The sequence below is a fragment of the Dunckerocampus dactyliophorus genome, chromosome 5 (genome assembly GCF_027744805.1).
Source record: "Dunckerocampus dactyliophorus isolate RoL2022-P2 chromosome 5, RoL_Ddac_1.1, whole genome shotgun sequence".
In the NCBI taxonomy this organism is placed as follows: Eukaryota; Metazoa; Chordata; class Actinopteri; order Syngnathiformes; family Syngnathidae; genus Dunckerocampus; species Dunckerocampus dactyliophorus.
Window position 1 is genome coordinate 4,755,528 of NC_072823.1, and position 21,965 is coordinate 4,777,492.

Here is a 21,965-nt window from a genome sequence, read left to right on the forward strand (position 1 = left end):
CTACCGGAGCTGCAGCAAAGGCCTGAAAGAACCAGAAGTCTCCATAACTGGACTCCTAATAGCAATGGTGTCCAAAGTGAGGCCTGGGGGCCATTTTCGGCCTTTGGCGCATTCTAAAAATGTAACGAGAAAACAAAACAAACAAAAAAAACAACAGCAACAATGGAAAAATCAGCAGAAATCTTACAAGAATCAAGTGAAAATATTAATAGAAAAAAGTCGTAATTTTACTAGAATAACCTCGTCATATTATGAGGAAAAATAACTTCATTTTAGTGGCATAAAGTTGAAATATTAAAGAAAAAAGACTTGCGATACAACTAGCCAAAGAAAAAAGAATTTTCCCCAAGAATTTTGTGGAAAATAGTTTGCGAGAATGAAGCCAAAATATTATGAGAATAAAGTCATAAATACAAGAAGAAGAAAAAATAAAATTAAAATAAAAAAAAATAACTACAGCAAAGATGAAAAAAAGCAGCTGTAATTTTACGAGAATAAAGTCAAAATGTTAAGAGAAAAAAGTCATATGCTAATGAGAAAAGTCACAATTTTATGAGAATAAACTCATAATATTATGAGGAAAAATAATGACATTTTAGTAGCATAGATTTTAAATAGTAAAGAAAAATATTTATTAGTTATAAAGTTGTTGTTTTTTTCAGCCCTATGGAAAAAAAAACAAACAAAACAAAGTTGTAATTTTTCCAAAATCGGTTTGGGGAAAAAGTGACAATATTATGAGAATAAAGTCATAATATTACAAAAAAACCTAAGATTATTTAAGAAGAGAGTGGAAATATTTGGGTAAAAAAAAACAAGAAAAATGGGGAAAAAAAGAGTGTTGGAGATGAAATTCTCCACAACCTATTAAAGGTCAAAGGACCACTTTAGCATCTCATCCACCGGTCCCCTGGTCCTCCACGCCAGCTGAATGAGAGAGGGTCTCGTACACTCCCCTATTCCGCCTTTTTATAATTGTTATCCTCAGACTATTGCCGCCAGTCTCTCCAAAGATAACTTTCTCACGGATTCTTTGACTAAGTTGTGTGACGCCAGCTGGTGATAGTCGCATAAACATCACATCCTTCCCAGTCTATCTCAAGGCTTATTGACTTGTTTGTGCCCTTATCTGGCTGCTGGTCCCGGCTGGCCTTCACTATGTGTGAGCACTCACTATTTGTTTAACCTTTGACACACATAAACAGTTCTTCAACTACTCAGCTAATTGTTGAATAAAGCATTATTTCTATAAACTAGTACTTGTAATCACTCACTCACTTAAAAGATTAATTGATCAAACAGTTATATCTATACTGTACTTATTTTAAGGCACTCAATTAATAATTCAATCAATAAACATCAGTGCAAACAATTGTTCTAAAATGTACTTGTACAAGCTACTTAATAAAATCAGTCAGTAAATCAGTTTTTAGCCTACAAGAGTGAAGTTCATATTAATAATAGGCTTTTTCACCAATATAACAAATCTGAGATGCAGTTTGTTCTTGAAATACAGATAACGTCTTAGCATATTTACAAAATATCAAAGGGGCCCATGCATCCTTTCATTTTTCAGCATGTGGCCTTCGGTGGAAAACGTTTGGACACCTCTGATCTAAACTGACTTGAACGTGGTCAGAGCCTTTTAGATGATGTGCCCCCTCCAGTGGTTGTAACGGCAAGAATAATAACCGCATCTATGCCGCTTATCCTCACTAGGGTCGTGGGGGTTGCTGGAGCTGACTTTGGGCGAGAGGCGGGGTACACCCTGGACTGGTCGCCAGCCAATCGCAGGGCACATATAGACAAACAACCATTCACACTCACATTCATACCTATGGACAATTTAGAGTTGCCAATTGTGTTTTTTTTTGGAATGTGGGAGAAGACCCACACACTCGAACCCAGGTCTTCCTGATCTCCTGACTGTGTGGCCAACATGCTAACCACTAGGCCACCATGTGGCGAAACAGCAATCATTTGGTAATTAATACATTTTTGAAAAACGTCAATAGACTGAGGGAGCGATGTCCGAAGCACGATGGAGCGATGGACGACTGCAGTCCCCACCCAGCTACCTCACCCCACCCCACCCACGACCCCACCCCAGGAGTCACGATTTCATTACAAAAAAAACTTGTGAGTTTTGAACGACTCGTTCATGACTCGCACATCTCCTGTGGTAGTCACATGCGCTTTTTGTTGATGTCCTTGTGTAACCTTTTGGCTCAGTGACCCCCCTCCCCCATATTTGAGATATTTCCCTCCTAATCCAGTATGAGACCAATTCATGTTGGTTATCTTGGGAATACATGGAAGTCTGGGAACATTTTCCGAGTGAGTTATTATGTAACACAAAGGTCATTGAATAATAAAGGGCCCCTTTGTTTCTGAAAACAAACACGCTGGGGAGGGACTGTTTTGTGTTCCTGTCGCTGTGATCCGTCTCAGCAGGTACACGAGTTAACGTCCGTTGCGTTAATGCAGTTGTCAGGTCTGTGTCACACACACAGAGTCGCCGTGAGAGGGAGGGACTTAGGCGATGAGACAATGCTCGTGTTTGTGCAACGGCTCCTGAGTGGAGGCTGGCTCTCTCCGCTTGCTCTCGCTTGGCTACCGCTGATGCACGCATGGTTGGAGGGAGCGAGGACAGTGGGCAGCTTGATCCAGGCTGTGGGATGCACCGGCAGAGGTAGGACACCCCTTCTCCTTGTGGTGGAATGCAATTGCAATCGCATTTTTCAACCTTTCTTTTCTGACCAAGGAAGCTTAGGGGCGTGGGGAGGTAGAGGTTGGCTAGGGGGTCTCTGGGTTTTGGCACGGTCACTTCCCTCTGAGGGTGTGAATGGAGCCTGGCTGAAAGAAAGTTGCATGCACTGAAAGAGGCTCAGTAAAAAGCATGTGCAGAATGTGGCTGGGATCCAGCAATGGAAACATCCAAGTTTAGTACAGGAGAAAAATACAAAAAAGCTATGTGGCAATATGTGGTTGATGAAAACATCATTTGTTTACTGTCATTTCCAAAGGATGTAGTGCAGGTTTATGGTGGTAAAAATAGAGGCACAGGAGAGGTGGAGAGATTAAGACAGATTAATTAGAGAGATGAGGGAAGAGGAGGAAGTCGGGAGAGGAAAGGGAAGCAGGGGAACTTTAGCAAGTTTAACATTTGCCCTCTGGTATCTGCAATGCAGTCAATATGTTTCTTGTGCTACATCAAATACGGTTATCCAGATAAGAGACTCTCGCTTCTGTTGAACTGTGATACATTTGACTGATTTGGCTTTTTTACCTCATGCAATCACATTTCCTGTATGTGTTTTGCATTCAAGGCAGCAGCAGGGGAAAGTTTGTGCAGTGGTGTGAGGGAGAGGAAAAGCACAGAGGGGCTGGCCTTCAAGATACAGATCCAACATTGGTTTTGGCCCTAACAGAAAAAAGGGTGTCCACCAGAGGAGGAGAAAGCAGTCCGCTGGCGTCACAAAAAAAGACGCAGTGAGCTACATTAGCGGGCAAAGTAAGGCCACCGCCGGGAAGAAAAAGAGGAGGAGGACGTGGGTGGAGGACGACGAAGGGAGTCGTGGGCCGAGAGCCCAAACACAAGCAAGATGACAGAGAATAAGATCAGGTTCATGTTTTGCTTTTGTTACAAAAACCCAGAATGCTGCTGCTTTACTTTAATCCTATGAAAGGACGATCCCTTTCCATTGGTCAGCGATCTGCAGTTCCGGCGCATGTCTTAACAGACGCGTGGCTTGTGTTGACAGCTGCGTGTAAATGGCCGTGTGCATGCATGTGTACCGTGTTTCTATATGTTGATCCCTCTGCAGCCTCCCTGCTAAGCTGATTAATGGGGGCGTGGCGGGCCTTGTTGGTGTGACATGTGTATTTCCTATCGATCTGGCCAAGACCCGCCTACAGAACCAGCAGGGCACCCAAGTATACAAAGGAATGTGAGTACAGCCTCCCAAGCACACAGTACACAAACCCAAATATGATCTTCTACTCCCAGTGTCTCTGCATTGCAACAACTTTGACAAGAATTTCAAAATTAAGTGCTTGCTTGTGGGTTTTGGTTGGTTGGTTAAGGTCCTGTCCACATGGAACCGTTCTTGCGTTTTTTTTTTTTTTTTGGTTTTTGCCGGGTTGAAAAAAATTTGCATCCACATTGTGCTGGATGACTAAATAGTTGCATCCAGACGGGAACAGGTCACTGGGTGATAACCATGTAAGGGCGCTGTAAAGACACAGAACCACGTGACACCAAAACTTTAGAAGAAGAAAGAACGCATGCGCATAAAGTCCGCCGTCTTCCGCTTTCCGAGGCTTGTCCAGACTGACGACGAAGTGGAATTACTTCTGTGAGTCATTTGGTAGTACAAGACAACAAATTATAAGCAGAACATCGACTGGAGTGAGTCGTGCCAGTCGAAGTATTCAGATATTTTGTCATGTGACGGCAACGACAAGCCAGCGTTTTCAGATTTTCCCACTTTGGGTACCGTTTCAGGGCACCCAGGACGCCGCTTTCATGTGCATGAAAGGCTGACATTTCCATGTGAACAGACCCTTACTTAGCGTGGTTGTAGACCTGTCTTTTGTGACAAGAAAAGTCAAGTCAATTTTATTGATATAGCTAAATAAATGGAATTGGCTTGAAAAGTCAAGCCTTGTAAATTTACGACTTTATTGTTGAAATGTCACATTATTTTAAGACTCCGTCGTAACAGGCATTCGCTGAGACAGCTCTGAAAAGGGGGGACTTAATATTACGTTTTATTCTTGTAAATTTATGACTTTTTCTCCTAATAAACTTACGACTTTTTTCTCATATATTTACGACTTTTTTCTTGTAATGTTACGACTTTATTCTCATAAATTTACAACTTTTTTCCTCATCAATGTACAACTTCTTTCTCATAAAAGTACAACTTTTTTTCCTAATAAACTTACGACTTTTTTCTCATAAATTTACGACTTTTTTTCTTGTAATATTCCGACTTTATTCTCAGAAATTTACGACTTTTTTCCTCGTAAATTTACGGCTTATTTCCTTGTAAATTTTGGACTTTATTCTCCTAAAATTACGACTTTATTATCGAAATCTCAGGTTTTTTTTTTTTCAATGTATTCCTAACACTCCCTTGTAGAAAGAAACAGGAGTGACTTTCTAGCATAAAATTAGCAAATACATGAAATATAGCCAGCAGGCTCTTTATGCTAATAGCATGGTGACAATAATCACATTACAGTGATTCAACAAAAAAAAACTTTAAAAATAAACAAATAATATAAAAAAAAAATAATTGATACAGAAAAATAAATTCTGATTGATCCAACTTCCTGTTGAACATGTGACGTGTAGAATATACCAAACCTGACAGGACTGAGTCAAAACCCTGGGACACAACTTAAGTGTGAATTTTAACCAAATATTCTTTTTTTCTCAAGAAAATACACCTGAAGTATAGTTGGGAGAAGTAACACACATATGTAAAAAAATAAAATTCAACATTTCTGAAGCATTTAAATTATTATAATTATGAGCTGGGGGAGCAAGCCGTACGAGACCAGCGTGTGTGAAGAATAATTTCATAAAAGCCTAATGCAGGTGTGTCCAAAGTGCGGCCCTGGGGCCATGTTTGGCACGCGGCACATTCTAAAAACATAGTCTAACAAGAAAACTATTTTTAAAAAATGGAAGAATCAGCAGTAATTTCACAAGAATAAAGTCAAAAATTTTGACTAAAAAAGTTGTATTCTAACGAGAAAAAGGTGTAATTTTAGGAGAACAACGTCATCATTTTAGGAGGAAAAATGACGTAACTTTAGTCGCATAGAGTTGAAAGATTAAAGAAAAAAAATCGTAACTGTACAAACTAAACAATGAATAAAGTTGTCATTTTTGGAAAATGAGGTTACGGAAAACAAAAATAGGATGGATCCGCAACCCACTTTTGGGTCCTGAGCCACCAGTTGAGAACTACTGACGTAGACCTTGTAGATGCAGAGAAGATGGTAGTTATTTTGGACGTGTCTGTGTTTAGGGTTTAAGAGGTTAATACGAATGGAAAGATTTCACATACTTACCATCGAGGTGTTAAAACAGTCTATCTGCAGTGTTTGCGCAAGTTTAGCGCTAACTCATGGGATTTTAAAGAAGTTGCACCACACACCTTTTCAACGTAGCCGGATTATCAGATGTTATAAAATATGAAAGTGGTAGAATATGACCAACAACTAAGACTGGGTGTCCTCACAAGACCCCGCTGCGCTCATGTGCTGGGCATGCGTCCTGCCTTTTGAATGGGTGTGGCTAAACTTCCAGACTGTGGTTTTCCACTGTGACTCAGAGATGGAAAACTAGCCGGAATGACTTATTCCCGTCAAGGCCTAATAATGATGAAGTTTGTTTCATTGTCCAGACAGTACTGTGGACTGTTGTGTGTTGAAGTGAAAGTAAAATATATTGTTATCGTTCAGTTTTTCCTCTTTTGCCATTGAAGGTGGGACTGTCTAGCCAAGACGGTGCGCTCAGAAGGCTATTTTGGATGCTACAGAGGTATTCTTTGCATTTCAAACAAACCTACAGCTGTGCCTTACTTTGAACTTAATCCCGCCACTGCTTTTTTCACTGTTTTCACTGCAATCCCTCGCTCATTCGCTCAGCGGTGGCATTGCCCTCCGTGGTAGTGAGCCATTCTATTCTATTTGTGTTTGCGACTGAGTCATTAGCTGGTTTGTGTCCTTCAGGCGCAGCAGTCAACCTCACTCTTGTCACACCGGAAAAAGCCATCAAACTGGCAGCTAACGATGCCTTCAGACAGAAACTCTCAAAGGACGGGTAAGCTCTCAAAACACTGGATTTTAAGTTGGAACTTACATATTTTACTGACACGTTAAATAGCATGAAACAGGGGTGTCCAAACCTTTTTTTTTGCTGGGGGCCACGTTGATATTTATGTATATTAAGTGGTGTGAAAAAGTGTTTGCCCCCTTCCTGATTTCTTATCTTTTGGCATGTTTGTCACACTTAAATGTTTCACATCATCAACCTAATTGAAATATTAGTCAGTGACAACACAGCTGAACACAAAATGCAGTTTTTAAATGAAACTTTTTATTATTAAGGGGGAAAAAAACATCCAAACCTACATGGCCCTCCGTGGAAAAGTGATTGCCCCCTAAACCTAATAACTGGCTGGGCCACCCAAAGTAACTATATTAAGAATGCTTTTGTCTCTGTGTCATTAGGCATTTGCCCCTGTGGGGGGAGGTTCTGGCAGGGTGTGGGGCTGGTACCTGCCAGGTGGTGGTAACCACACCAATGGAGATGCTCAAAATCCAACTACAGGACGCAGGGAGGCTGGGTGAGATAGTCGCCGATCATTTACAAAAAACTGGCTTCCAGAAACTCAAATCCTTTGTTCAACGACAAAATTACATCCAGTGAGAGGAATGCGGGCTCACATTCGTTTCATTCATCAGCTGCCCAGAGGAAAGTCCAGACACCAGCTCAGGCTACCGGTCCTGGTCCAGCTCCATCACTGACGGCACCACAGCCGGCCCGACCCGGTGCTCCCCAGCGGACGTCTGCCACCAGCATCACGGTGCAGCTGCTGAAGACTCGAGGTCTGGCTGGTCTCTATAGGGGAGCAGGAGCCACCTTAATGAGGTCATACACACACACAAATGTTTGTTTTTTACACTTTTAGGGTTGCTCTTAGTTCAAATCAGTAGAGGTGGTCCTCCTAAATCGGGACTCATGCCTAAATAAACACTTAAGTTATTCACACCGTACACAGAACACAGGACAATACAGCAGAGGTGTCCAAACTTTTTCCACCGAGGGCCACATACTGAAAAATGAAAGGATGCAAGGGACACTTTGACAATTGTAAACCAAGATGATGTATATTTCAAGAAAAAAACTGCATGACTTCATTCCCATAATATTGTAACTTTTTAGCAAACCTAATTTTCCAAAAATTACCACTTTCTTCTTTTATTTATTTATTTTTTAAATAATATTATGAAGAAGTAACGTCTTTCTTTAATGTTTCAACTTTATGCTACTAAAATGATGTGTATTTTCCTCGCTGTATTACGACGTTATGCTGGGAAAATTTGTTTATTCTTGTAAAATTTCTGCTGATTCTTTTCTTTTTTTTTTATCACTGTCGCTTTCATGGGAGCAGATCCTTTAATATTCAAGGATACAATCTTTATCCTTAATGACGGTCGCAACAGTCGAGCGGTCCAGACCAGAAGTGCGTTTCTCCTCTCTCTGAGCGACTGTATTTATGACGTTCATTTCCACTTCCACTTCCACTTGATGGCTTTCCTTTTCTTTGGCGCACTGCCACCAGAAGAGCCTGCCTTATGTTTGGAAGTCACATGGATATGTTGTAAATAAATGTACCTAATCATGCCCTGTGCCCCTTGCCTAAAGTCAGGATATATGGTCCAAAATGAATGAAGGAATGTAGCAAAAGGTATGGCCGAGTATAGTCTATAGGCTAAGAAAATACTTTTAAGCTCTATGTCATACTAAGTACAGAAATCCCTTGTTTATCGCGGTTAAATTGAATATTTGGGTAGTTATGGCGTAGAAAACCTGTTTACGATCTTCTAAATACATAAGAGCCCTCTAGACATGAAATAACACCCCTATAGTCACCTTTACATGAATATTGGCCTACATAGTAGAGTTTACCTTGTAGGGGAAAAAAGGGTGGCGGACGGGAAGTGACGTCAGGGTTTCGGAGTCGAGTTTTAGCTTGTTGTGGGCTATGGCCGCAACAGTAGCCTGTGTTACTATTGTTATGATGATGATGATGATTATTATTATTTCAACCTGCAATGAAAGCTTGTTGTTCCGGTGATCAAGTTTGATGCAACTAGTGACCAATGTGGAATACTACATTCACAAGTTGAATGGTGGTCTTAATGGCTTATGTTTGTATTTTAGTTCATTTACCGGGCAAAAAAACCTGACAATTTGCTTAAAAATTGATATTTTTGGACTAATAATAGGCCATAGACAATCATAAAACAGCAATCATTTATTAATTTCGGAAAAAGCGCAATAGAGTGAGGCAGGACTGTTTATTAGTATTTTTATCTTAGCAGTAAGTTGATTTCTCAGCTGTTTCTGCTTGAATTCAAACGTTGTCGTTACTCTTTTGATTGGTTCAGTGTGGATTACATAAGCGTCATGCACAGTGTTTGTTGTACAGGATCCTCTAATCAACACTAATCAATACATTCCCCCAGCTATGTCTGGCTTCTATGTTATAGTACGAAAGGCTGTGTCCCTGCTTTGGTCTGATAGCTTTCAGTCACTGATATCCATCCTTCTTTCCCAGTTCTCACCTAGGATAAAATAAGCTCTGCGTTCACATGCAACTAAACCCTTTGACGCGACATCTTTTTCAGGGATGTCCCCTTCTCAATGATCTACTTCCCACTGTTTGCCAACCTGAACTCGCTGGGGAGGGAAAAACACGGAAGTCCGAGCGACGTGCAGGCCCGAGCGCCTTTCTGGCAGTCCTTTGTGGCCGGCTGCGCTGCGGGCTCGGTGGCAGCTGTGGCCGTCACGCCGCTGGACGGTGAGTGTGGAAAGTTATCAGGAAATTATTGCATAGCCACCCTGACTTGGTGTGTTTTGGCTCATTGTCCTGCTGCAGAACCCAAGTTGGTTTCAGGATTTTTTGGTAGACAGCAGAATTCATGGTTCCTTTTATCACAGCTTCAAGGTCCTGAAGCAGCAAAACAGCCCCAGACCATCACACTACCACCACCATATTTTACTGTTGATGTGATGTTCTTTTTCTGAAATGCGGCGTTACTTTTACGCCAGATGTAATGGGACACACACCTTCCAAAAAGTTCAAACTTTTGTCTCGTCAGGCCACAGAGTATTTTCCCAAAGGTCTTGGAGGATCTGCAGAACCCAAGTTGGTTTCAGCTTGAGGTCACAAACAGATGGTCGTACATTTTCCTTTAGGTTTTTTTGGTAGACAGCAGAATTTTTCAGAGCAAGTCTTCCACGTCCTGAAGCAGCAAAACAACCCTAGACCATCACACTACCACCACCATATTTTACTGTTGTTACTAATAGCTCTCACTGTGGTTTGCTGGAGTCCCAAAGCTTTAGAAATGGCTTTATAACATTTTGTAGACTGATAGAGCTCAATTACTTTCTTTCGGTGATTTGATGACCTGAAACATTGAATTGTGACAAATATGCACACAAAAAAAAGATGAGCATCACACTACCACCACCATATTTTACTGTTGTTACTAATGGCTCTCACTGTGGTTTGCTCGAGTCCCAAAGTTTTAGAATAGGCTTTATAACCTTTTGTAGACTGACAGGGCTCAATTATTTTTTTTGTTTGGTGACCTGAAATACTGAAGTGTGACAAACATGCAACAAAAACAAGATATCAGGAAGGGAGGGCAAACACTTTTTCACCCAACTGTATTTATAAATTATTCCCGACATATGGTAAATAAGATGTGTTGTCTGCCTAAAAAGGCCTATTTTCGGAGGAAAATATGTTTGACCAAAAACTCTGTATGCATGCATTTGACTGACAAGCTACTACAGGTATAGCTGACAGTCATGTCGTAGTTTAAATTAACAAGAGGTCTTTCCCACCCATAGTCATAAAAACCCGCCTGCAAACACTGCAAAAAGGCGAAGGAGAGGACAGCTACAGAGGAATCATTGACTGCACACGGTAAACGTTTTATTATATATATATGTATATGAGTGTAACATTCGATTTATAATTGTGTGCGTGTGCTTTTGCAGGCGCATAATGAGGCGAGAGGGGCCGTCAGCGTTCCTAAAGGGCGCAACGTGTCGTGCGCTGGTCATCGCCCCCCTTTTTGGCATTGCACAGGGTGTCTACTTTCTTGGAGTTGGGGAGATGCTGCTGGGTTTGCTGGGATAGCGATACCTGCAGTGCTGTCTTCTCCACGTGTCATTTTGCTGCATCAATCAGCAGTACCCTGTGCACATACGGAGCGGGTGACAAGAGGCTCTGCTTGTGAACCCAGCATTATCGGGTCGCAGGCAACAGGGTTCTATTGGTCAAACAGGGTCCTATGCATGTGCTGCAACACATCTGGAGCTGTTCCTTTACCCCAGAAAAGACAATCTGGTTTTAAGATTTCATACAGATTAAAAATTGGATCTATTCACGCCTGCCGTGTTACGTATTCCTCCCACTCCATTCGTGTGCTCTGAGTTGTAATCTTCAGATTCCCTGCCTGGATTGACATGTGCGTCCTGTCAGTAGGTTGTTTGCTAATCTGATGGTAATGATTTAATCCCTGTACACACACACACAAACACACGCGCAGATCACTTCCGGCCTAAAAGACGACACACTGCTGGGCTACTATTTAAACCTTGACTTCCTCCTCTTCAAAACTTGAGAGCTCAACAAATTGGACGAAGCGCTACTGAGTATGTTGCTTCACAATATGTGTGCCCAGTAAAAAAAATGTACGAACGCCTTATTATTGTTGCAAGTTTAAAACATTTTTTTTCTGTTGAGTATTATTTTGGAGTACTATTTAAAAAAAACAAAACAATTAAGCACTAAAAACATTTTTTATATAATGCACATGCATTGCTGTAGTTTGTATAACTAGGCTACTTCATTTTACCAATGTAGTGTGTTTACAACTTGGAAATAAACACACAAGTCTTCTGTGTCCCACTCATTTATTACTTTGGATTTTGAATACATCATGCACATACTGTACAGTAATCACTCGCTACACGTTTCTTGGTTGAATACGGCCTATTAATTAAAAAAAATAATGCATATTTATGCAAATTGTGCTTATTCTTGGCCTAAATTAAGCATTTTAAAGCATAACATGGCTAAATGAACTACCTAAATGAACTGAAATACAAGGCAGAAGAATCATTCCATTTATGACTGTAATACTGTTATTCTACATTGGCCGCTAGGTGTCAGTAATTGGTCAGTGAAACGGGCACGAACTCGTCACTACAGTTCCCCTGGGGAACACTTTTACTGTAACACTTCTCGAGCAGGAGTTTTATTTACTCCTTAAATGTCTCATTATGTCGACTACATTGGGTAATACGAGTGTATTGTAATGGCGGAAGTAGGCTGTCCAGAATAAAATAGAACGACGACGTATGAGTCTTTATCTTATTTATATATATGTTTGATTATATGGTCTAGTTAGCAAGTTGGCCACAGTCACAGTCAGGACATCGGGAAGACTTGGGTTCGAATCTCATTTATGGGGCATTTCTGTGTGGAGTTTCTCCCTCGTGCGTGGGTTTTCTTTCCTCCCACATTCCAAAAATATGCATGTTAGGTTAATTGGCGACTCTAAATTGTCCATAGCTATGTATGTGTTTGAATGGTTGTTTGTCTACATGTGCCCTGCGATTGGCTGGCGACCAGTCCAGGGTGTACCTCACCTGTCGCCCGAAGTCAGCTGGGATAGGCGACCTACTAATAACGACCACGAGCCTAATGAGGAGAAGCGGGATAGATGGATGTCTGATTATATCTACTATATCAGGTAATACAAATGTAAAGGTGACTACATGGGTGTTATTTCATTTCTTGAGGACTCTAATAATGATAAAAAAAACGCATTGAGAAGATCGTAAACAGGTTTTCTATGCCATAACTACGAGAATATTCCATTTATTAATATTTAATCCTCCTTCACTTGTCGCTGTCAGGTCTGGAACCAATAAACCGCGATAAACGAGAGATGGCTGTACAGTATATTTCACACACCCGGTTGAAATTACATTCAAAGCAGTCACCTCAGTTAAAACAATAATTAAAAAAATAATAAGGCACTTGGGTAGGTGTTCTCGTCGCCTTACTAAAATTATGCAACAATGCTCCGTTCCACTTTAGGGACAGTGTTGACCAACTGTTCCCTTCAAATCCGTGGTTAATCTGTAAATTTGCGGTTGGGGTTGGCACCAAACAAGGACACTCTGACTTCAGGCATCATCTGTATGAAGAAAAAACAACACCCAAAAATCAAAGGATATTTTGTAAAGCAACACATGTCGATATGGTATGTGTGTGTGTGTGTGTGTGTGTGTGTGTGTGAAGAAAAAACAGGTGAAATGCTACAAAAATGACATTTTCTCTCATATTACGAGTTTATTCTGAGAACATTTTAACTTTTCTCCTTCAACTATGCCTTTTTTTCTTAATATTTTAACTTTATTCTTGTACAATTACAGCTTCCCCCCCCCATTTCTCCTGTTTTTTTAAATTTATTTAAATGTGCTTTCAACTTTCCATTTGTACATTTTCTTCTCATAATTATGACTTCATATTTTGATTTTATTCTCATAATATAACTTCTTCCCCAGCCTAATTTTCCAACTTTTATCGTTTTTTTCCCATGATATTACGTCCTTCAATTTTTCCCCAACCTAATTTTCCAAAAATGACAACTTTATTCATTATTTTGTTTCTAATATTACGTCTTTAAAAAAATATATAATTTTTTTTAAACATTTAAACTCTTATGCTACTAAAATGTCATTATTTTTCCTCATCACATTCCGAGTTTATTCTTGTAAAATCACAACTTTGTTCTTGTTAAAATACAACTTTTTTTCCTGAATATTTTGACGTTTTTACCATTTCTGCTGTTGCTTTTTTTTTTTTTTTTTTTTTTTTTAAAGAAATCCAAATATTTCAACTTTCTTCTTGTAATTTTTCGTCTCGTGAGGAGGACTTTCTTCCGAAAATATTTTAACTGTATTCCCGTAATATGAAAATTTCCCAACCTAATATTCCCAAAATTACAACTTCATTCTTTTGTTTGTTTCTCTTACTATTAGGACTTTTTTTTTAAATAACGTCTTTTTTCAACTTTATGCTCCTAAAATGATGTTATGTTACCTCATAATTTTACAAAGTTGTTCTCATAAATGACTTTTTTTTTCTTAATATTTTCACTTTCTTCTTGTGAAATTACTGCTGATTTTTCAATTTTTCCACAGCGGTTGTTTTTTTTAAATCTTTTCTTGTTAAGTAATATTTTTTAAACGTGCCTCAGGCCAATAAAAAAACAGCCACAAGCCACAGATGGCCCCCTGGCCGCACTTTGGACACCCGTGCTGTACGGTGTATATATAAACAGAGGGGATCATAATCCCATATGTCCTATTTATGAGTGAATATACAGTGACATTAACCATACGTACACATCAGAAACATATGTAGCGTATTGCCAAATTCTACACCTTTATGTTGTGCAACATTTGAAGTGTAATTATGCAGGAAAGCCAAGCATATAACCCCCAAAGATGTACATAATATTCTGTACCAGTGATGACTGCGTGGACTGCAGCGCCCTCTACAGGCCGCCGGTTGCAAATTCTGTTAGTTGACGTGAAAAGGAGCCCGATTCTGCTCATTCCAGGGGCAATCAAAGCGATACTCTAATAAAACGCGATATAAATGTGCTAATTGTTACCAGAAAACAGGAAAAAAGAATTGTTACGGGAGAATCTGGCATGGAGACGTCCCCTCAAACCAGAAGTACTTCCCTATATCACCACCAAGTGGCACTGTGCAATATTACAGTCCCTGAAAACAAAAAAGTCTTTCCATTCTGCCTCAACTTCCTAAAGTTGTGACGTAACAAATTCTATCGCTCTCGTGGAAATATTGTAAAGTTCTGGTGTCCAAAAAGTGCGGCCCGGGGGGGCCACGTGCGGAGCACGGCTGTTTTTTGTAAAAAATATAACAACATTGTAAAAATATAATTTTAATAAGAAATCTAAAAAAAACCCAAACCCAACAACAGCAAAAATGGAATTGTAATTTTACAAAAATAAAGTGAAAATATGAAAGAGAAATTGTTGTAACATGTTGTAATTTTACAAGAGTAACATATAACAATATTATGAGGGAAATAACATCATTTTATTAGCATAAAGTTGAATAGCACTTTATTTATTTATTTGTATTATTTATTTGTATTAATGTCTCTTCTGTTTTTGTTGCTTAATTTATTGGTATATATGTTATTGTGTTTATGTTTCTTATGTTCTTATTCTTTCTTGTGTTTTCTTTCTTTTCTTGGGAGAATGAACAGAATAAGATTTTCATTGCATGGTATAACTGCTGTTTTACCATGCACATGACAATAAAACTCTCTTGAATCTTGAAATATTAAAGAAATATGTTTTTTTTAAGTTATAATTTGAAAAACAAACAAAACAATGAATAAAGTTGTAATTTTTAGAAAATGTGGTTGCATAAAAAGTTATAATGTTATGAGAAAAATGTCAAAATATAATGGAAATAAAGTCAGAATTCCAGGAAGAGCATTTACAGGAAAAAACTGAAATATTTGGAAAAATGTAAAAAAAAAAAAAAAAAAAAGATAAGTGAAATGGAAAAAAAGCTGTAATTTCAAATAAAAATAATTAAAAAAATTTTTTTTAGTATCTTTATCTTAGAATTGAAATATTAAAATGTTTTTTTAAAGTTGTCATATGAAAAACAAAATAAAGTTGTAATTTTATGGAAAATTAATTTGGGGAAAGAGTTAAAATGTTAAAAGTAATAAAGTCTAAATATTATAGGAATAAAGTCATCATATCAACAACAAGAAAATGTACAAAGATTATTTAAGAAGAAACATTTGGAAAATGTTGGAAAAAAAAACAAAAAAAGGGAAAAGTCACCACAAATGAACGATAATGATGATTGATAGACTCAAAGCTGTCTCGCAGCAACTATGGTGCATTCAAGGCCTGCCGAACAAATCTCAGCACTTGATGAAAAACTAAACAGAAACATGTCAAATTGTGGTCTCTCCATTTTACGTAATATCACGCATGTATTAATTATTACTGATTTAATGTGAATGGGAAGTGTTAGGATGCTGAATGGCGAATGTCCAGACATCCACTGTACATAAACCTAACACAAAGGAAACGTAAGATAAGGCCTCGCTTCTTTACCTGATGCGCTAGAAGCTCTAGTCTGTTCTCCAAAGTGTTGGACACTTTTATCTTGCCATTGTCATTGTACACGTCCACCCCTCCACAGCTGGAAAAAACAAACATGTCCAAAGTATGAGAAAAGCAGTCTAAGGAATAAGAAATGTAAGAGGGTAAAAGGTCAATGTCCTGACAGGCTTGATGGTAGAAAATGTTCCATGTCCACTTTGACGACGATGTGTTTTTTAACAGCCTCCTTGTAGATGGGGATGCTCTTATTCACCGCAGCCTGCCGGACACAGCAAGCCAACATGAGAAACCATCACATCAACTAACTAATCATACACATGCATACATTATTTCCCTAATTGCTTTTCCTCTCTTCACATCTTCCCCAGTTCACCCTCACCTGAACCATCTCCACATCCTGCTGTCGACAGCGAATGGTAACTTTGTCTTCTAGCAGCTGGTAGAATCCCTGTAAAGCAGGAAGACACACACTCACATCATGAACAAAGCTTCGGAGTTTTGTACGGGAAATTGTGATCACAGAGGACATTAATGGTACAGAGGTGAGGGGTGACGTCCACTAGAGGGTACTGTTTTTCCAGTCATCATCCATCCATCCATCCATCCATTTTCTATACCGCTTCTCCTCATTCGAGCCTATCCCCACTGACTTCGGGCGAGAGGCGGGGTACACCCTGGACTGGTCGTCCAGTCATCATGTTCAAGCTTATATGTTCAGCGACAAGGGTGAGCATTTATTTAAGGCGGAGTATTAGGGCCACACTGAAAAAACCCCCATAATAATCTGAGATTATGAGAATAAAATTGTACATTTCCGGGAATAAAGTAGTAAATTAACGAGAAAAAAAGTCATAAATTTACAAGAAAAAAACAATCGTAAATTTAAGAGGAAAAAAAGTCGGAATATTACCATTGCCCAAGGCCAAAGATCACATAAATCCCCCCTTTCCATAGCTGTCACTAAGGAGTATTAAAATACTCAGAGATTTCGAGAATAAAGTCATAAATTTAAGAGCAAAAAAGTCATAAATTTAAGAGCAAAAAAGTCATACTATTACCATTGCCCAGGGCCAAACACATGCAACAGAGCACCGATAGATCACTTTAAATGCCCTGTCACACCTTGACGATTTAGCCATCTTATGCCAACGTATGAAAAATTTGGCCAATACTGGCGTACGTCGAATAAGTTATGTGTAAGTTTTGTATATGTTTACAGCACGTGGAAGCACGCCGGCATACGTCTAAGTCGTCCAAAAATGTTGTGCCTGCATAAAACTTTTCGACGTATGTCAACGTATGATTCATCCGCGGGCAATAAGTTATGCCATCGTTGACACCCGTTCACACATGTTATTTGTAAGTTATGCACAAGTCGTAATATGTCAACATACCTTGAGACAAAACTATCTTAGCTTGACCAGTAGAGGGCACTGTGACACTAGGAATGGAACTAACATTAATTTTTTTTGTTTTTTTTGCGCTTTGCCTGAGAGAAGCAATGCACTTTTTAATCAAGCATTATGGATCACTTCAACATAAAGTGCATAGGAGTATTTACATTCAAAAAGAATGGAGAGATACAGCATGTTACTGTCCAAGTTAGCGTTAGGTTTGATGCACTGTCAGCACTGTGTTCATACTGGTCAAGTATGGAATCACAGGAGTGCCAAAATTAAAAGGGAATACGTGTGGAAATACAAACAGAATCAGTAATAAAAATATATACAAATGTAGTCATATTCTTTTTCCATTTTGTCATTGTTTTTTCTGTATTGTCTTTGTTTTTTCCAATTCGCCGTTGTTTTTCCTGTTTTGTATTTGTCTTTTCCACTTGCGTTTTGTCATTGCATTTAGTAATGACAAAGACAAAAGAATGATTTCTGCATTGTCTTTGTTTTTTCCATTTTGGCGTCGCTTTTCCTGTTTTGTCTTTGTCATTACTAAAATGACATTATTTTTCCTCATACTATTATGAGTTTATTCTCATAGAATTGCAACTTATTTTCTTGTTAGAATGACTTTTTCTCTTAACATTTTCACTTCATTCTTGTAAAATTACAGCTGTTTTTTTCTCCTTTCTGCGGTTATTTTTTGTAATTATGACTTGATTCCCATAATACTGTATTTCGACTCCATTAGAACTTTTTCCGCAACCTAATTTCCCAAAAATTACAACTTTATTCATTGTTTGGTTGTTTCTGATAATATTACGGCTTATAAAATAACATCTTTTTTCTTTAATATTTCAGTTTCATCCTACTTAAATGACGTTATTTTTCCTCAGAATGGGCCGTGATACATTTTGTGCATTAAAGATGCTAAAAGCAAACCATTGTAGGTCAACATATGCTATGCTAGCTGGACACAACATGCTCCTTTCTGTGTTATAGGCGGCAAAGCAAATTAGTGTAATATCTAATAATATGTCAATATGCATAACATATGCAAAAGGATCAATAAAAAACGAGCTGCAGGCCGAAAATGTCCCCCTGGCTGCACTTTGGACAGCCGTGCTTTATGCTCATCACAGTTGCATCAGCTAGAAAACACACGGAGATCATCAGAGATGAGGATCTTACCTGCAGTACCAGTCCCTCCAACAGTCTGGAGTACTTGGCAGGGTCCTGGGCAATCTCTGCCAGTCTTTGGCGGGCTTCCATCAGCAAATCCTGAAATCGGTTAAAGAGACAGAAATATATATATTTTTTAATTCGTATACATTCCAGAAAAACATTTTTCATGATCTCTCACCGTGATCATGTCATCACGGGCCTTCAGCACCTTCAGCCTTGCTTGGTTCATCAGGTGGGACATCTGGCTGTGGGCCACAGGAGGAACAGTCACAGAATAAATAAGACCTCCACCAAGGCTTTAACACGTTTAACCTGTGTGGGAACGGCTACCATCAGAGTCAACTGTATAAAGGCTGCCCGCTTCCACGGGATTGTGAATGTGTGTAAGCTGGTGTTTATGCTGTAGTAGAACTTTGAGGAAATAGCCACAAAGGAACCAGACTGGACTGGAGCTGCACTTGACTGTCACGCCGTAGGGGTACATCTGTAGTCAGGAAGTCGGTACGGCCATTGAGACGTGCACACGTGTACATGTGTCAGGCCTGTCTCTTGTTGAGCCGCAGAAAATGGTTGCCTGAAAGTATGCTATGCATCATTTACGCATCATCTGTTCAAGCCGGGAGTGTCCAAACTTTTCCCAGCAAGGGTCATCGTGACAAATGAAAGGATGGAAGGCCCACTTTGATATTTTGTAGACAGATATGCTAAGAAGAGAAAAAATGCATCTCAGCTTTACGATATACACGGTGGAAAAGCCTATTATTTGTATCAACTTCAGACTCTGCTCTTTTCCTCCTCATTTTTGCTGTTTTTTTAAAACTGTAAACCAAATAGGTCATTTCTACTGTGTTTTTTCCCCAACTATTTCAATTTTCTTCTCATAATATTATGACTTTATTCTCATCATATTTTGAGCTTATTCTCATAACTTTTTCCTCCAACCAAATTTCCAAATACCACAACTTTGTTTCTTTGTTTCTTTTTTTTTTTACTTGCACACATTTGAGTTTCCAACGTTGGTAGCTATGTAAAGTGGATATTTACAGCATACGTGAGGAGGTTATAAAACAATACATAAGACAGGACAGGTACCAAAAGGAAAGGAGGGTTGTGCGGTGTCGAGAGATCCAGCATGTCACAGAACGAGAAGTGGGCTGTATACTCGCAAAAGACTATAAATCAAATATGAGAGGAAAATAAAGTAAGATAATGATACACGGTAGGGCCGCATGGCGACCGAGTGGTTAGCATGTTGGCCACACAGTCAGGAGATTGGGAAGATCTGGGTTTGAATTTTTGTTGGGCATATCTGTGTAGAGTTTGCATGTTCTCCCCGTGCGTACGTGGGTTTTCTCCGGGTACTCCGATTGCAAAAAACATGCATGTTAGGTTAATTGGAGACTCTAAATTGTCCATAGGTATGAATGTGAGTGTGAATGTTTGTTTGTCTATATGTGCCCTGCGACTGACTGGCGACCAGCCCAGGGTGTACCCCGCCTGTCGCCCGAAGTCAGCTGGGATGGGGTCCAGCATACTCGCACCCCTAGTGAGGATAAGCGGCATAGAAGATGGATGGATGGATGGATACATAGTAGTCATGTAGTTGTGCTATGTGAGAGAAAATAAGAAATTGCACGCATGTGTAGAATCATAAAAAATGGGTCAATGAAAATAAAATAAGGAGAATAAAAGTAGGCTTAAATTAAACCATCAAATCTGCATTTTGTGTTGTGCATTAAAATATGCATCACGCATACCCTATCCTTGCATGTTTTTTTGTTACTTTTTTTCTTCCCCCTCAGTATGCTTGTGCTCGAGCGTGTGAGGCAGCGTTGCTTTCACCATCGGCTAGCTCAGTGGAGAGGAGGGATGTCAGGAGAGGCACTCGACCCCACATCCGAAGCGGGCTGAGCACACACACAAAAATGTATGTGTATATGATATTATCAATAAGAAATAAGATCAAAGAAACCATACTTTGGGAGAAAAGTAAAACAAGAGAGAAATAATAAACTTGCACAAAGGATGCAAGTTGCAAAAAATGAATAATAACTATAACAAACTAACTTTTTTTTTTTACATACCTTGTTCCCTCGCATTATGTAGATAGTTTAGTGAATTATTGGTAAGTGTAAATAATCTACAAATGGTGTCTGTATTTCAGTGAAGGCTGAAATATGGACAACTCTGTTTCTCATAATAATATGATTTTTTTTTTTTAAATAACATCTTTTTTTCCTTTAATGCTTCAACTTTATGGTACTAAAATGATGTTATTTTTCCTCATAACATTAAGATGTTATTCTCACTTTTTCCTTGTTAGATTACAACTTTTTTCACTTCATGTTTGGACTTTAGTCTTGTGATGATTTTTCCATGTTTACTTTTATTTCCCCCCTTGATAAATTGTATTTTTGGAATGTGTCGCGGGCCAATAAAAAATTAGCTGCAGGCCGCAAATGCCCACCCCCCGGCCGCACTCTGGACACCCCTGTATCAGGAGCTTCACAGTCACATGACTGTGACATCTCCCATTTACGCTTCCCAACTTTAGACTCACATTTTCTTGTGCTGTTCAATCTGCTTTTCCTTTTTTTCAAAGTATTCCATTATTTTCACTCTCTGAGTCTGCACCAGGCGACCTTTCTCAATGTTGAACTCTTCCTCTGCCTGTAATCAGTTGAGCATGACAAGACTGTTTGCAGGACACAAGTAAAAAAAACAAAAAACAACATGACATGGCAAACAAACACAAAGACAGACTTACTTTGGCGTCTATTTCCTCAACCTTCTCACTCGCCTCTTGCTCGATGAAGGCCATCATGTGTTTTATCTGACACAACATGAATAGTTGTTACTTTTAACTCTAATCTTTTTCATGACAATCCCAAACATTAAGCGGCGTAATATCATTTTACAAGTAACGGTACTTTTTACCTTTATCATCAAAGTTTTATCCCCCCCCCAAGGGTTGCTGTCAAGTTACGAGACGGCTGACTACATTACCTGTTTCTGCACGTCAGCATCGGTGAGCGCCATGTCTGTTATCAATAATAAAACGCTAACTTTGCACAAAGCGTTTAAAAATGAGATTTGATGACAACTTTGTGGGATCCCGTTCACACGACAGGAACTCGGCGCTTCCTCTCTGGTCACATTACGGCGGATACAACAAGACAAGACTGAAGTTCCGGTATTTTCTTTCACAGTAAAACAAGAGCGCAACATGTCCGCTTTGAAATTGAGAAAAAGAAGGGTTACTCAACATTTACCCTCTGCTTTGAGATATAATAGAACGATACAATGTGCTTGCCCTCCTTTAATTTTCTGTCATGACGCAAGTCGTGATGATTTTAGTTTGAAGG

General features: G+C 39.2%; 2 protein-coding genes across 4 annotated transcripts; one reads left to right on the top strand and one right to left on the bottom strand.

Moving 5' to 3' along the window:
• The first annotated feature begins 2,482 nt into the window (after nt 1-2,482).
• Nucleotides 2,483-11,730, top strand: slc25a18 (solute carrier family 25 member 18). Of its 3 annotated transcripts, XM_054777173.1 has the most exons (10): nt 2,541-2,692; nt 3,330-3,625; nt 3,828-3,950; nt 6,504-6,559; nt 6,751-6,841; nt 7,252-7,367; nt 7,486-7,672; nt 9,436-9,608; nt 10,670-10,745; nt 10,820-11,730. In XM_054777173.1, the coding sequence occupies exons 2-10, from the start codon at nt 3,606-3,608 to the stop codon at nt 10,959-10,961; spliced, it is 984 nt and encodes a 327-aa protein (XP_054633148.1). In that variant the 5' UTR covers nt 2,541-2,692; nt 3,330-3,605; the 3' UTR covers nt 10,962-11,730. The 3 variants fall into 3 exon arrangements, with proteins under 3 accessions (XP_054633147.1, XP_054633148.1, XP_054633149.1); XM_054777172.1 differs by lacking the exon at nt 3,330-3,625 and having other exon boundaries at nt 2,483-2,692; XM_054777174.1 differs by lacking the exon at nt 2,541-2,692 and having other exon boundaries at nt 2,736-3,625.
• atp6v1e1a (ATPase H+ transporting V1 subunit E1a) lies at nt 11,710-21,758 on the bottom strand. Its single transcript, XM_054777175.1, has 9 exons — nt 21,607-21,758; nt 21,368-21,433; nt 21,161-21,270; nt 18,779-18,845; nt 18,607-18,696; nt 16,404-16,472; nt 16,189-16,283; nt 16,016-16,103; nt 11,710-13,032 (listed from the first exon to the last, which is right to left on the bottom strand). The coding sequence occupies exons 1-9, from the start codon at nt 21,637-21,639 to the stop codon at nt 12,970-12,972; spliced, it is 681 nt and encodes a 226-aa protein (XP_054633150.1). The 5' UTR covers nt 21,640-21,758; the 3' UTR covers nt 11,710-12,969.
• Nucleotides 21,759-21,965: the final 207 nt, after the last annotated feature.